At 36.0% G+C, this 13,407-nt stretch overlaps 1 protein-coding gene across 4 annotated transcripts; it reads right to left on the reverse strand.

The window, feature by feature from the left end:
- Window positions 1-2,259: 2,259 nt before the first annotated feature.
- LOC149006413 (plant UBX domain-containing protein 1-like) lies at window positions 2,260-12,538 on the reverse strand. 4 transcript variants are annotated; one of them, XM_089165558.1, is made up of 9 exons: window positions 12,383-12,535; window positions 12,240-12,301; window positions 10,536-10,638; window positions 10,301-10,363; window positions 6,688-6,755; window positions 6,121-6,250; window positions 5,914-6,018; window positions 4,147-4,359; window positions 2,271-3,096 (listed from the first exon to the last, which is right to left on the reverse strand). In XM_089165558.1, the coding sequence occupies exons 2-8, from the start codon at window positions 12,258-12,260 to the stop codon at window positions 4,163-4,165; spliced, it is 687 nt and encodes a 228-aa protein (XP_089021684.1). In that variant the 5' UTR covers window positions 12,261-12,301; window positions 12,383-12,535; the 3' UTR covers window positions 2,271-3,096; window positions 4,147-4,162. The 4 variants fall into 4 exon arrangements, with proteins under 4 accessions (XP_089021682.1, XP_089021684.1, XP_089021683.1 ...); XM_089165557.1 differs by having other exon boundaries at window positions 12,374-12,534; XM_089165556.1 differs by having other exon boundaries at window positions 2,260-3,117; window positions 12,240-12,538.
- Between the last annotated feature and the right edge of the window lie 869 nt (window positions 12,539-13,407).

A 13,407-nucleotide genomic window follows, 5' to 3' on the forward strand; every position in this document is an offset into this window, starting at 1 on the left:
TACAAAGATAACTACCAAATTGCTAAATTCTTAAATTTCAAACCTAATCCTTACAAATAAAATGATAAAGTTGTTAATAGGTAGTCGAAAACTTGTATTCAATCTGTATTCATGCTCATTTATAAGAATCTATTTAAGAAAATAACTATCCAATTATCATTCGAATTCGAGTGAATCCGTCTCAAAATCGATAGGATATTATCTGAATCCATCCATCTATAATAGGACGCGGATATAGTATTATCACTATCCAGTTCGAATTTGATCCGTTTACAGCCTTACCACCAAGTCACGGCACTATCCTAACAAGATCCCTTCTATGGTGGGAAGGGTTTGGCTTTAGATAGTGATACAATGTGTGTGCCCCCATCATGTTAGAGTGTGTGGTTTAACAGTTTGTTCTTTTTTAGCACCAGTAACATTTTTCTAGGGGATCTTACTAGGGTATTGTTGCTGGTATACTATTGATGTGGTGGTGCCTGTACTGCACATTGAATAGATGCAATGTGAATTTTATTGAATCTTAGGTGCTAAAAACTCCATGGGCACATATAACTAACTTGAAGGGGGAAATCGGTTTTTCTAACGAACAAAACCATGTTTTGAACAGCTAAGATTTAATAAAAATTTGCGTGGCAACCATCCAATGTTGGACGCCACAGGCACCACCACTTCAACAGCTCTACTCTAGCAAAAATCCTTCTAAGTTGGGGAGGATTGAATTTCAAATAATGGGTACCATATGTGTGCCCCATCATGGTTGGTATCTATCATCTATCATCCGCTCCATCTCGTAGTCAACTTAACATGCATGCCCTACTAACCCTAAAAAAGAAAGAAAGAAAGAAGAAGAAGATAATCGGTCCCTATCCCGGTAAAAGAGGTAGTCTTAAACAAATTAATAGTTTATTGTTTTGGATTTAAATTGAAGAAAAATACTCTCTGTTGGCTGACTACAAAGTCAAATGTCCTGAATTCTTACTCTTCTTTACTGGTATTATATCTTTTATTTCATATATTTTATTACCATTGATTATCAAAGCAATATTTATTACAATTCAAGTGTGTTGGGTTATCTATTATTATCTTATAATAATATAATTTAAAATTTTCAATGATGTTTATAATGATGTAATAAACTTTATTTGAATTTTATAATTATGTGAAGAGGAAGATGGTGACATGCTTATTGGAATTAACGATTAATTAGATCAGTCTACATCAATGAGACTTAATTAGCAAGGAAAAGAATAAGGTTTCCTTTTATTGTCTCTTCTTTCCTTACCAACCAAACATTGATACAGAATTTCCCTGAAAGATTCTGCCTTGATGGTTGAATTTTGTTGAAATTTTGTTTTCAGAGCTCGATGGATAGATGGTGTTGTTATCTTCCCAAGGAAAACTGATATTTGAGTCTTAACTTCTTGAGGGTTACCAAAGGGACCAACAAAAATCAGTATATCCAAACATCACAATAAGAAGTTTCCTTAAGGGCTAATCAACCTGTAAGGTGTGTGATTAGTGCTGGTTAATCATGTTCAATTCAACTAACAATGAATTTATTGAAAATGTCCATGAAGATACTCCAAGAACTAAAGCACCTCAAGAATAAAAATAATCTTCCCAGATAGCAACTGAGTTGGTACTATAGTAGTACTGTCACAAGAGCATCATTATAATTTCTCATTAACTAATTTTTAATTATCCTCTTAATTTGGTGATTCTAGATAAAATAGACCAATGATAAGTGCTCTAAATAGATAGATCAGACTATATAAATATGTAAGCATGATCCACACATCTAGAATAGGACTTGGTAACCACAGAAATTTTCAGGGAAAATTACTTGGCAATCCATAAGGTCTTCCCCCAAATTTGCAATGGTTTAGACAAAAAAGACCCAAAACTAAGGTTAAACAATGCCTCGCCTGCCAGTTTGCCACATTAATAGGTATCCACCTCAACTGAAAATTTTTAAATAAAAAGAATGGTGATAATTTTGTAAATATTTTGTAATTTTAAAATAGAATAAATAAAATAAAGATGTGTATCTAAGATCTTGTGTGATCTACGTATTCTTTTAAAATTCAGAAAAAAAATCTATAAGATTTTGTACAAACAGCAATGCTATATGGTGCCAAGTGTTGAACTACTAAGAAGCTTCATATAGGGAAACTTTAATGTAGTATATCAATCGTAGCAAAACTGAAAACAGCCATATTATAATTGGTCTAGAAATAGCTCTAATAAATGATTACTGCTAGAGAGTTGTTTGCAGTGGCATGATGACCCTGTGAATGCCCTTGTATGGAAAAGCAATTCAATCCAAGCTAAAGGAATTAGAGGAACTATTATTAGCAAACCTAATATAGCCTTACAATAGTGGGAAAGAATATGCATAGCTTAAGCCTTATATCTTTAGATATCCTCAAATGAAGCTGATTGGAAGGCAATAATGCATAAGGTTGAACCCCATTTAAGACAATGCTTCTTGTTGTTATCATTGTTATTACTATTGTGATTCCTCCATATGTGCTTATAATGTTTTAAGAATTAATGGCCAAATTTTCTATTGGTAGATACCAAATTGGAATTATTTGAACACCAATGGACATTGAAAATCAAGGAAAAGTGCACCATGCTACTGAGAAGTGAATGCCGGCAATCTGTCAAACAGTTGATGTGCGAGAATGGAGATGAACTTGCTTTAGTAATCTGGTTCGGAAGGTTCACAATAGAAGAAGAGGGAGGAGAAGAGATGAGTTTGAAGCCTGGGGATATTTGGGTATGGCATGAAAATTTAAAGGTACAAATGATACAGGTGATTTCAAATATTCTTCCTTTGCACTTAGGTTGTGACTTGAGAATTCTTAATTAAGTACAGAAAATTTTTAAAGCAATAATCACAAGTGTACCTGAAAAATCGGATAAACAGTAACTTTCAATAATGACATAATAACTTGCAACTCCTTTTGGCATCTTAGAATGGTTGACTTTCCTGCTGGTTCTTTCTTCACCAAAAAGCCCGTGTATTCATTTGTTTCAGCTCCAAGCACCAATCCTGTCTGCGCTAATCTGTGTACATCTCATATATACCTGCCACATTTGGAACTTGCACTTTTAACAGAATATCAGTAAGCTTTAGATGAATCAATTACAGCAAACACAAATAAAAACCATAACACAGAACTAAGTGAGGAGAGAAAGAAAATACTAAAATAGGCAAACTCGCAGTTTTAAGGCTTCTGCACAAGTAGTAGTGTTCAGGGGGAGAATTTTCCTACACAGCCTAACCCCAGCAAATTTTGCTGGGAGGGTATTTGGATAAAAGGGGGGGAAAACTCAAATATGGATCCACCAACTTAGTCCAACATCCTTTATTGCAGGAAAATAATGGATGTCTTCGCATACACTCCCATACTGTCATATAGTGATTATGTGTAGAAAATGATAGTAGTCTAGTCATGAAGAACAAATAGCATGTCTTCCACCACTAAAAATGCGTTAATATCTTTGTAGTTTACTTGAACAGGCAGCCACACAGTTACAAGCCACAAATCAGCTATAATTATATGATTTGCATATTTTCCTTCTCTATCCATTGTGATAAGCAGCCTAATAATGGAAAATGCATTTATATCTAACTATCTTGCTCGCATCCACGCATTTATGATTTAGATAACTTCTTACAACGCCCAACTGTCTTCATCTAAGAAAAAGCTACAGGAACAAATTGGAAGAAATAAATGCAGGTTTAAGACTATTTTGGACCACACCACATATATAAAAAGAAGAAAAAGGAAAAGTGCAGAGGCTTTTAGATGCTGCACCTAGCCAAAAAAGTTCAAGACATGTGGTTTCTCCAGCCTGAGATACAAGAATGGAACACTACCTAGGTAGGACATGCACAAAGTTCTGTAGCTAAATTGCCAAGTCGACCATATTTCTGGGACAATTTTCTGGTCAACTACAGGTGACGGGGGCTGTGTACCCCGGGGGGGTGTTTCGTACCAATAACTAGAAGATTAGAAAGATGCAATCAATTTTGGCATTTGGAACACCAAAGAACCAGCATCCAGATACAGGAGTAAAAATTGCTTCAAACAAAAATAGAAAAACTTCTCTTAAGGCAAAATGAGTCCTTACATATGCACAGGTTTGATCACATTTTGAGCCATTTTGGCTTGACAGGTTTCTTCTCAACTGCTTTACGTTCTATAACAGGAGGTGATGGTTCTGCAACTGCAGGTTCGGCTACAGATTGGACAGGTTCAGCCTGTACAGGAAATTCATCCAGGCCCTTGAGGCACATGATCTCATCCCGAAGAAAGGGAACTGAAGTTTCTGCGGCATTGACATCTAAACAAGCCAAGTGAAGCACAATTTAAGAATCTATTCATTTTCCAGATACAATGGCCATATACATAGGAGTCATTACATCTAGTAAACAAGAGAGTGATTTTTTATTTTTAAGGAAGATAAAAAAGAGCTGTAATATGTAACAACCCCAATGAGCATCGGGAGACAATAGAGATATACCACCAATTACATCAAAACCCTAATTAACATAACCAAAACAGCCTAAGAGGCTGAAATAACTAAAGTACCCTAGAACTGAACAATTATGTTGACATAAAAAGCAAAGTTCCTTTTTTTCCTCCAAATTGAACTATTCATTTAGGAGCCAAAAATGTATAGAAAAAATGACCTAGTTGAAGTGGTGAAAAACATGGGTGACTATCTAAGGTGATCCGACCCTGAAAAAGTCAAATGTCAGAAAAAGTTGGCAAGAGTAAGCAGAAAATCACTAGCCCAATATCACATGAACACATTATATTAAGTTTATGGACAGACAACCATTAACCTTTGGCAGCGCATGCCAATAAGGAACAAAGTATGTATATGTGAAAAGCTTTCTCCAGTAAGATTATAAAGCATTTTCTAATAATGAATGCAAAACAAGAAACTAGATTATATCAATCCAATAATTTGAAAGCAGCCCAACCCTAAGGCTCTCTCTTTGGCATAGTTTATGTTTATGTTTATGTTTATGTTTATGTTTATGACCATTTATAAATAATCAACTATAATAATAGATTAAGAGTAATAAATAATTTTCATTCGGTTACTACTAAACATAATATATTATGTAACAAGAAATAGGTTTGGTATTATTGGGTGAATAATATATTATTTATTATTAGTTTGGTTTTCAGTTTACCTTGAAAAATAAATATCCGCTTTAGTTTTGATTTTGGCTCGCTTTTATTGGTTTGGATAGTTTTTAATATCCTAAGATATTGTTAAAATGGAAATGGAGCAATGTGGAGGTTAGAGAGAGAGAGAGAGAGAAACAAAGTTTTGTTCTAATTTTTGTAACTTTACCGTTTTACCCTTACTTAAGTAGTAATTCTGCACATGTTCATTAATGGTACCTGCATAAACAATAATTAACAGTTTACGGTGATAATTCATAAATAGATGTATTTCATAATCAGCTCTTCATCTATTTATGAATTTATGTTCAAATTGATTTATTTTAATAAGAAACACAGGTCATAAATCATACCAAATGCAGCTATTTATGTTTATAGGTCAAATAATGATAAAATTTAAACTATACCAAAGAAAGCCTAAAGGAAATTAAAGGTTTTTAATATAGGGAAGACGGCAACTCCCATTAACAATTATGTACTCAGATTCAGTGACATACCACAGGGGTGCACCCTGCTGGATGCTTCAATCTGTGTATCACTTAAAGGCTGGCAAGTTTTTGCAAATTAACACTTCTTGAGAATTAGGCACCCTCGTATTAAATTTGCAATTATAAATGTTAAAAATAACGTTACAGCAAAAAAAAAAGCAGACTGGACCCTTCTATAAATAACTCAGCTAAGTTTTGTCCCAACTAACCTTTCTGTAGATCATACGAGAAATATACAATTGCACCAGGAACAAAGCCAGCAGAGTAGAAATCCTGAGACATGTCCGCCAACAGCTTTTTTGGAGGAGTTGTATCTAATAAAGAAGTATCAGTCAGGCCTACAGCATGTCTGCCAACAGGCCCAACACAGTATTGGGAGTTAAGATATTTAAAGGAGATGAATTAGATATACTTACATATATAGAAAGGTAGATCCGGTCTGGCAACCACTTTCATTAGAAGATCAATTAAACTTTGCAGGGTTTCAGATGGATGAAACCTGACCTCTAGTGTGCAATTATCAGGGAAGCGTATCCGAATTATTGCCTACATCAAAAGACAGGCAAAAAACATACTCCAGGTGACAAATAAGTAGGCACATTAAGATATTCTACTAAAGAAGTATCCTTGATTAAGAGATTCTTAATTTCTGATTCATTGCAGGATCCAGTAAATGTTATATTTTATTTATAACCGATATTTATTTAATAATTCTGCAAAATCTCATTGGCTAAAGTTCTTTTTTCTCAGAACCACCTGCAGCTCAATGGGCATAACCAGAACATGGCATTGAATAATCTAAGTGAATTAGGAGGGAACACGTTATTATGCTACTTGTCAGACATTGAGGAGAAGGGGTGGACATTTTCCTTCGAAAATATAATCAAAAGAAAGGTCATGGAGGTTAAGAATTTATGACAGCTAAAATGCAGACACAGTGTGTCTTAAAGAAGTTGGAATCAGAGGAAGAGAACAGCCAGCACCTTGGTTACTTTCGACCTACGAACAGCCTCCTCTGCTTCTCGGATTTTGCGGGTCTTCAGGAATTTGTCTGTCAATATAACCAATCAAAGAAGCTCAACAAAATGTTAATGAACTTTTAGGACCATGAATGAATAATGCATTTCATAGGAGATTGCCACAGACATTTTCAAACCAAATTAACCATTCCAGTCTCTATATCAGCACGAGAAATTCAACCTACATACATACCCTCATCTCAATATCAGCACAAGAAATTCAACCTACATACATATCCTAGAAAATATTGGGGATGAGCCAGCAGACAGTCATCCTTATCTTTACCTGGGAAGAACATGACAAGACTGCTCTCATTCATGAGATAAAAAGTGGGAAATGTAATTCACATCCACAGCCTTATTCTATGATGAGTTCTAAAGGGAAGGTCATTGGATGAGTTTGTACTAAGCCCCACAACGGCCAAGGACTAGAGTAGGTATTCAAACAAATATAAAGGAATTTGGGCTATTACAGGCCACGTCATTAACTGGCTGGACAGCTTTTATTTCAAGAACTTGGAACAACATATGAAGGGCAAGTATAACTGGATGACACTAATTCTCACCACCAAATGGTGAATGTTGCTTCTTTATGACAGTTTCAACCGATATTGTTTCAGGAATTATAGCTTTGCAACAGATTTTGCAAACCATTTATTGCCTGTTACATGATCTCCTTTATCTTTCCTTTGAGCACAACATCTTTGAAGTTTTCCTAGGTTAAACTGAAAAACCTGATTGATGAGGATATCACTCAAGGACTTGTGCAGCCACATGTCGCTTTTTATCTAGATGACCAGCATTATGTATAGTTCTTTCAATTAGTTTTCTGTAATTTTATCTGGGGTCCAAATTGTTTTCTACTAATGTTGTAAGGAAGTTAATGCTGTAGAAGTAGTTATTTCTTTCTTTTTGATCATTTTTTAGTTTAAAAATGCTGTAACTGGAGATGGAAGATAAGCAAGGGAGGAATCAAAGCATGAGCGACATTATGCAATTCATGGAATGAAGTCAAGGAGTGACACTCCAAGATGATCTTCTTCTTTCTTCTCTACCTTCTTCTTCTTCTTCTTCTATTCAGTGTTCTCTTTCAAACTCTCTACCTACAAAAAACTACCTGAATTGGTTATCATATTTCTCCTAACCCACATTTTCATTTCTCAAGTGCCTTCCATTTGTTCTTTCAAATAAGCAGGCAGCCCCATAAACCCAGTAGATCATACTTCCGCCTAGAATAAAGGTGGTCTGTGGTTTGATGTGGTTTCATAAACCCATCCTACATCTCTGGTACTAGTAGAGCATTCAGTGACCAACACAAAAATCTAATAGTTATTAAGGATCAAATTAGAATGGACCTAGTATGCACATTTGTTCAGATAGAAACAAATTGCGTCATATTAAGGCAATTTTAACTCAAGAAAATAAGTCCTGAGATGCAACAAAAGATTGAAGAGACAGTACCAAAGTCAAATATAGACGATATTCCTTCACAGATTATTGAGGAGCAATTTCATGGAAAGCCAAAAAAAAATATGCAGTTAAATTAATAAATTGATGCATCAATCTAAACCAGTTCTGGAATGTTATCGAAATGCACCATCAAAAAAATACCACAAGCATGTGATGTAGCAGAAATCCTCCCCCTAGCCGAACGCATCATTTGGGCCCTAGCCAGAATGGCCATTTCCCATTTCTTTTGATAATTATTTTAGTCCAATAAAATTTTGCTTCATTTTTGTTGAGTCCAAATCTGATTCTACTTCTTTAATTGAGTTAGCAATGAGAGTCCTAGTTATTGTGGAAGTCCCAATTAGAATCTATTATAAATTGAGATTCCCTTCGGATATTAGCTGCTTTTATTTGCAAGTTGTATCTTTTATTTATGGTTGTTATTTAGTTGAGTTGTATAGGGGATCTTTGTCTATAAAGGAATCCCCAGTAGAGTCAAGTTTTGTTTCTTAGACTAAGTCATTCCCTCCACTTGTAAGGTTATATATAGCCCACCCTACTCCACTGTAAAACAAGTTGAAATGAATACAAGAATCTGAATTTGGGGGTATTGAGTTGTGGTCTTCTTGGTAGGGCCACAGCGGGTTTAAAGATCATCTTCTTCAAGCTTCTTCAAGGTTCTTGCAACAACAGGAACTCCACAGCCTTAGACGAGTAAGTTCAGCCCCTCCCCTCATCTCCCAAACCCCCAACCACCACCCCAACTCCATCCCAACCTTGCAGCCCCCCTTCCCCTCTTCTTTCTCCCTTTCAGCCCCCTTTTTCCCCTTTTGTTCTTGCATGCCGCTCTGAAATTTCAGAAAGACAGAAAAAAAAGTATCAATCTGTATGCTCAAAAAATGTCCCTAATTAAGCTTCATCTATTGAACTTGTTAAGACTATTCTCACATGGAGATGAAGGGTGAAATGAAGGAAATTTTAACAAGATTACTCCACTTGAACCTCAGTCAGCAACATAAGAGAACTACTTTCAAAAGCACTACTTACACTATGCAAAAAGCTTGGGAGTCATCAAGGAATCCCTGATTAAGCTTCATCTATTGAACTTCTTAAGAGTATTCTCACATAGAGGTGAAGGGTGAAATGAAGGAAACCTTTTACTGGATTGCTCCACTTGAACTTCAGTCAGCAACATAAGAGAACTACTTTCATTATTCCTGAGGTTCAGCATTGTCAACGAATATCCCGTCACATTGAATCCTAGCTACCAAGGCCCCTCATATTACTACAGAAGTTAGCTAAGGCAAAAGCATTAGAAGAGGTTATGTTTTTGGGCCTTAAGCTGTCATTTTTAATTTTGCTTTGTTACATGTATTGCGCCCCTAAACTGAGTCTTTCCTCCACCAAACTTTGTGATTACTATAAAAGCTTCACAAAGGCAAAACATGCAATGTAAGCATAGGTGTGCAACAAGAATGAGGGAAAGGGGTGATTCATATTAAAAAAAATCTTACAGGGTTCACAAAGGCAAAACATGCAATGTAATGATAGGTGTGCAACAAGAATAAGGGAAAGGAGAAGAAAACATATGCCATCCATAAATGCTAAATTAAAACACCATCATGGGTACCAAAGATAAGCATATAGATCTAGATTGGGCAAACAACACAACAATTCAGCCAGATGGTTTCAGAAACTTCTTGTTGCAGTTCCATCCAGTGGTCTTCACAGGAAATTATGTAAGTATCATATAGGGTGTACTCAATGCACAAGGATCCTGCCACTGCAGGGTCGGCATGGTCATAATGTAGACCTTATTGCCACTTAACAGAGAGACTGTTTCCTGACTCGGACTCAAAGACAACTTCCTTTGCATTAAGAGTCAGTCTGATCACAACCCATTAAAAGCTGAATAACATGTGACTGCCTAATCTGAAAATAAAAAACAAAAAAGCCAGAAGAACAGTACATCTGGCATACAAAGATGACACAATGACAACAAGAATTTACCCTGCGGCATGTTAATTCCACTCTGTGCATACAATCCAAGAACACAAAAACAGAAATACCAATCAGTTTTACATATAAAAAAAAGTCTTACTCTGATATGGAACAATTTCTAGCATACCTTCCTTTTTGGCTGCCAAAATTCTGTAATAATCCTCTGCTGTGAACTCATCCTCAGAGTCATCTGCCAAAACAATCAAAGAATCATCAGATAGAATCTATACAACAAATATATCTGACACAAAAATCTAAAGGACCATCAGATAGAGAAGCCATGTAGTCTAAAAGGATTGAATAAAAAATCAGATACAGCTAAACAATATTCAGGATATGGTGCAAGTTCAACTGGTGCCCACCGTCATTCGATGTCAAGGTCACAGATCCACTTTGAGAAGTTGTTGATGTTTCAAATACACGAATTTCTCGTCCAAGCTCTTCGGCCACAGCTGCAAGCTTAGCCTGATAGTCAGAGAGGAAAAAGCTTAAACAACAAAGGTACATTGGCTAGTCCATGACACTCAGTTTGCAAGAGAGCTAAAAAAATAAAATCCACATTAGCTGGTATCTGAAAGCTGAATGAAACTAATTTTCTAGAAAACAGAACCAAGTGGTAGGAATAAAGCCAAATATTCAACAGAAGAATATCTTCTTCCTTCTTATTCTTTTTATTCCCCCTTTAAGGTTGTTGGGGGGGGGGGGGGAAGTGTAGTAGGGTAGCATCATTTGCAGAAGAACATGTAATGGATAACCACCAGCTCTAACTTGACATGTCAGAAGAGTCAAATGTGGCAGATAAATTTCAACCAACAAGAATGATGCAACATCTGGTTAAAAACTAGGGAATAATTAACATTTTTGACAGACAACCCCAAACCTACATGAAATATAAAGCATTAGAAGAGAGTTCAACATGTTCCATCAAAACTGTTTAAATTACCCTTCAGAAAAGCGAGGCACAGAATCTCTTACCATTATAGGCTGTCGTCCTCCTAAAAATGTAGAGAGACAGCTTTTTCACATTGTTTTCGCTGGAAAATTAGAACTAACCCAAAGACACCTTTGAGTATAAAAACAATGTAAAAAAAAAAAAAAATTGCAACACATTCCTCTCGTCATTAGATTTATGCATAATAAATAACTGACTGACTTTTTACCTCCACTCACTACAACCACTGTCAAATTGCCAGTCAGCAATCCAATTGCAAAGTGCAAACCACTACAGGTATATAAACTAGGGCCAATGAATCTGTATAACAACTCCCTATTGGGCACTTCCCATGACCTTTATCTCAAGCTCGATAACTCACATCCCAAAGTCTACTCTTTGATTCAAGCAAGATTCGCATGACTTCCTCAAATCCACTAATGTCCCTGAAATGGAGGAAGGAGACCATCAAACTTCATTACTTTTCACATTCTTCCCAAATTCCTAATGTTACTAAAACTTTGTTATTGTTGTTACTATGACCCCTGTTGAATGGAATTGACACTTCTTCAACTACAACCACCATAAGCACTAAATGGGTCTACAAGACTACGTTCTTGAAAAATAACTGAAGCTCAAAACCTGTATGACGATACTAGTGCTTGTAAGAATCCACTGATTCAGGACATGTTATTTCTTGTAGTGGAAATCTACATGATTATTAACTAGAACACCTTTACGACGCACTGAGTTTCCTTCAGACAAGGAAGGGGAGGAGTTTCAGCTAAAGGGTTTTCTTGACAACAGAAAAATCTATGCAAACCAAGCAGAACTAATGTAGATGAACAAGCATGCAAAAAGTCGCTTCTTGATTCAATACTGGCATCACTATGGAAGTAGGAAAGATTAAATTAAATTCAGTCAAGAAGTCCAGAGAATCACAAAATTCAAAACTCTGGGAATACCCAATATTACACATTACTAAAAGCAATAAATTAAATCATAATCATAAGATATCCAATACACTGAACAAAACAAGACAGGTTAAAATCAGGGGGAAAGAGAAAAAAAAATACGAGACGACGTCAACCATGGTTGTGGACAACTAATTAAGGCAATAATAGATGATGAAGACCTTGGCGGTTTCAGCTTCCATGGGATCAAAGCTTGTAAATCTTCTCCTCTTCAAGAAACAACCTATCAAACCATCACCTCTCATGAGCGAAGACAGAGAATTAAGAATCACAAAAGCAGAGTTAAAAACCAGACCACCACTACCCTTCGCCTTACGAAGGAGAGATATTCAAAGAGCACCCCGTCGTTTAAAGAAAGTCGATCTCTCTTTTTTTTTTTTTTTTTTTTTTTGGTAAACGATCTCTCTTTCTTTACTGTTCTTCCCACTGAACGATTTCGTGCACGGTTCCCTATATCTATATGGAATCCCATCTTGATACATGACGAGACATAATGGTGAAATTCCAACCTGTCATTCAATTCGTTTAAGTTGGTAACCCCGATACTGATATATGATACCGATTCGTACCAGTTCGATTTCATGAGATGACCGAGGTCAATTCCAGATTTCCAGGTCGATTGTCGAAATCTAGGGTGTGGACGGTTTTATGCTGCTCGTTACCAATTCCGGTTCGATTCCAACCTTCAAGGTCTACACCATAAGCCTGTTAACTTTGGAATTATAATTGAGAAAACTTTCTGTAGGTCTGGAATAAGTCCCATTGAACCAAATGAATGGTAAATCAACGAATCGCTTTCTACGAGAGGAAAAAAGAAGTCTGAAAAAAAACCCCGGATTCTCTTTAAATTATATGTGTTGATACGAAATCTTGCTTGTCCTTCTCTATCAAGTTCTTGCAAAACAACATTGGGAGGTCGAGATACATCCTTGACAAGCTTCAATACCAATGATATATGATCTCAACTATTTAATAGAGAATTCAAGTAATTGATCACACATAATAAAAATACTTACTTATGCCTGATTAAGGTGTTTATATAGTGCAAGATATTAGACTTAGATTTGGAATATTACTCTAGGAAGAGTAATATTACTCTAGGAAGAGTTATTTACCTGACTTATTCCTCTAGATAGTTGACGTATAGTAGAGTAAATCGTATAGTAGGAATTTACTCTGAACGAGCCTCCTTGTCATGATGGTCGGTCCTACAATAGGCCGTATGATCGGACCAAGTTCTATAAACAAATGGTTTCGTATAAGCCTATGGGTTAGACCGACCGGACCAAGTTCTATAAACAAATGGTTGCGTAGAAGCCTATGGGTTAG

The sequence above is a fragment of the Hakea prostrata genome, chromosome 8 (assembly GCF_041222555.1).
Source record: "Hakea prostrata isolate BN-2017 chromosome 8, UWA_Hpros_2, whole genome shotgun sequence".
NCBI classification, from domain to species: Eukaryota; Viridiplantae; Streptophyta; class Magnoliopsida; order Proteales; family Proteaceae; genus Hakea; species Hakea prostrata.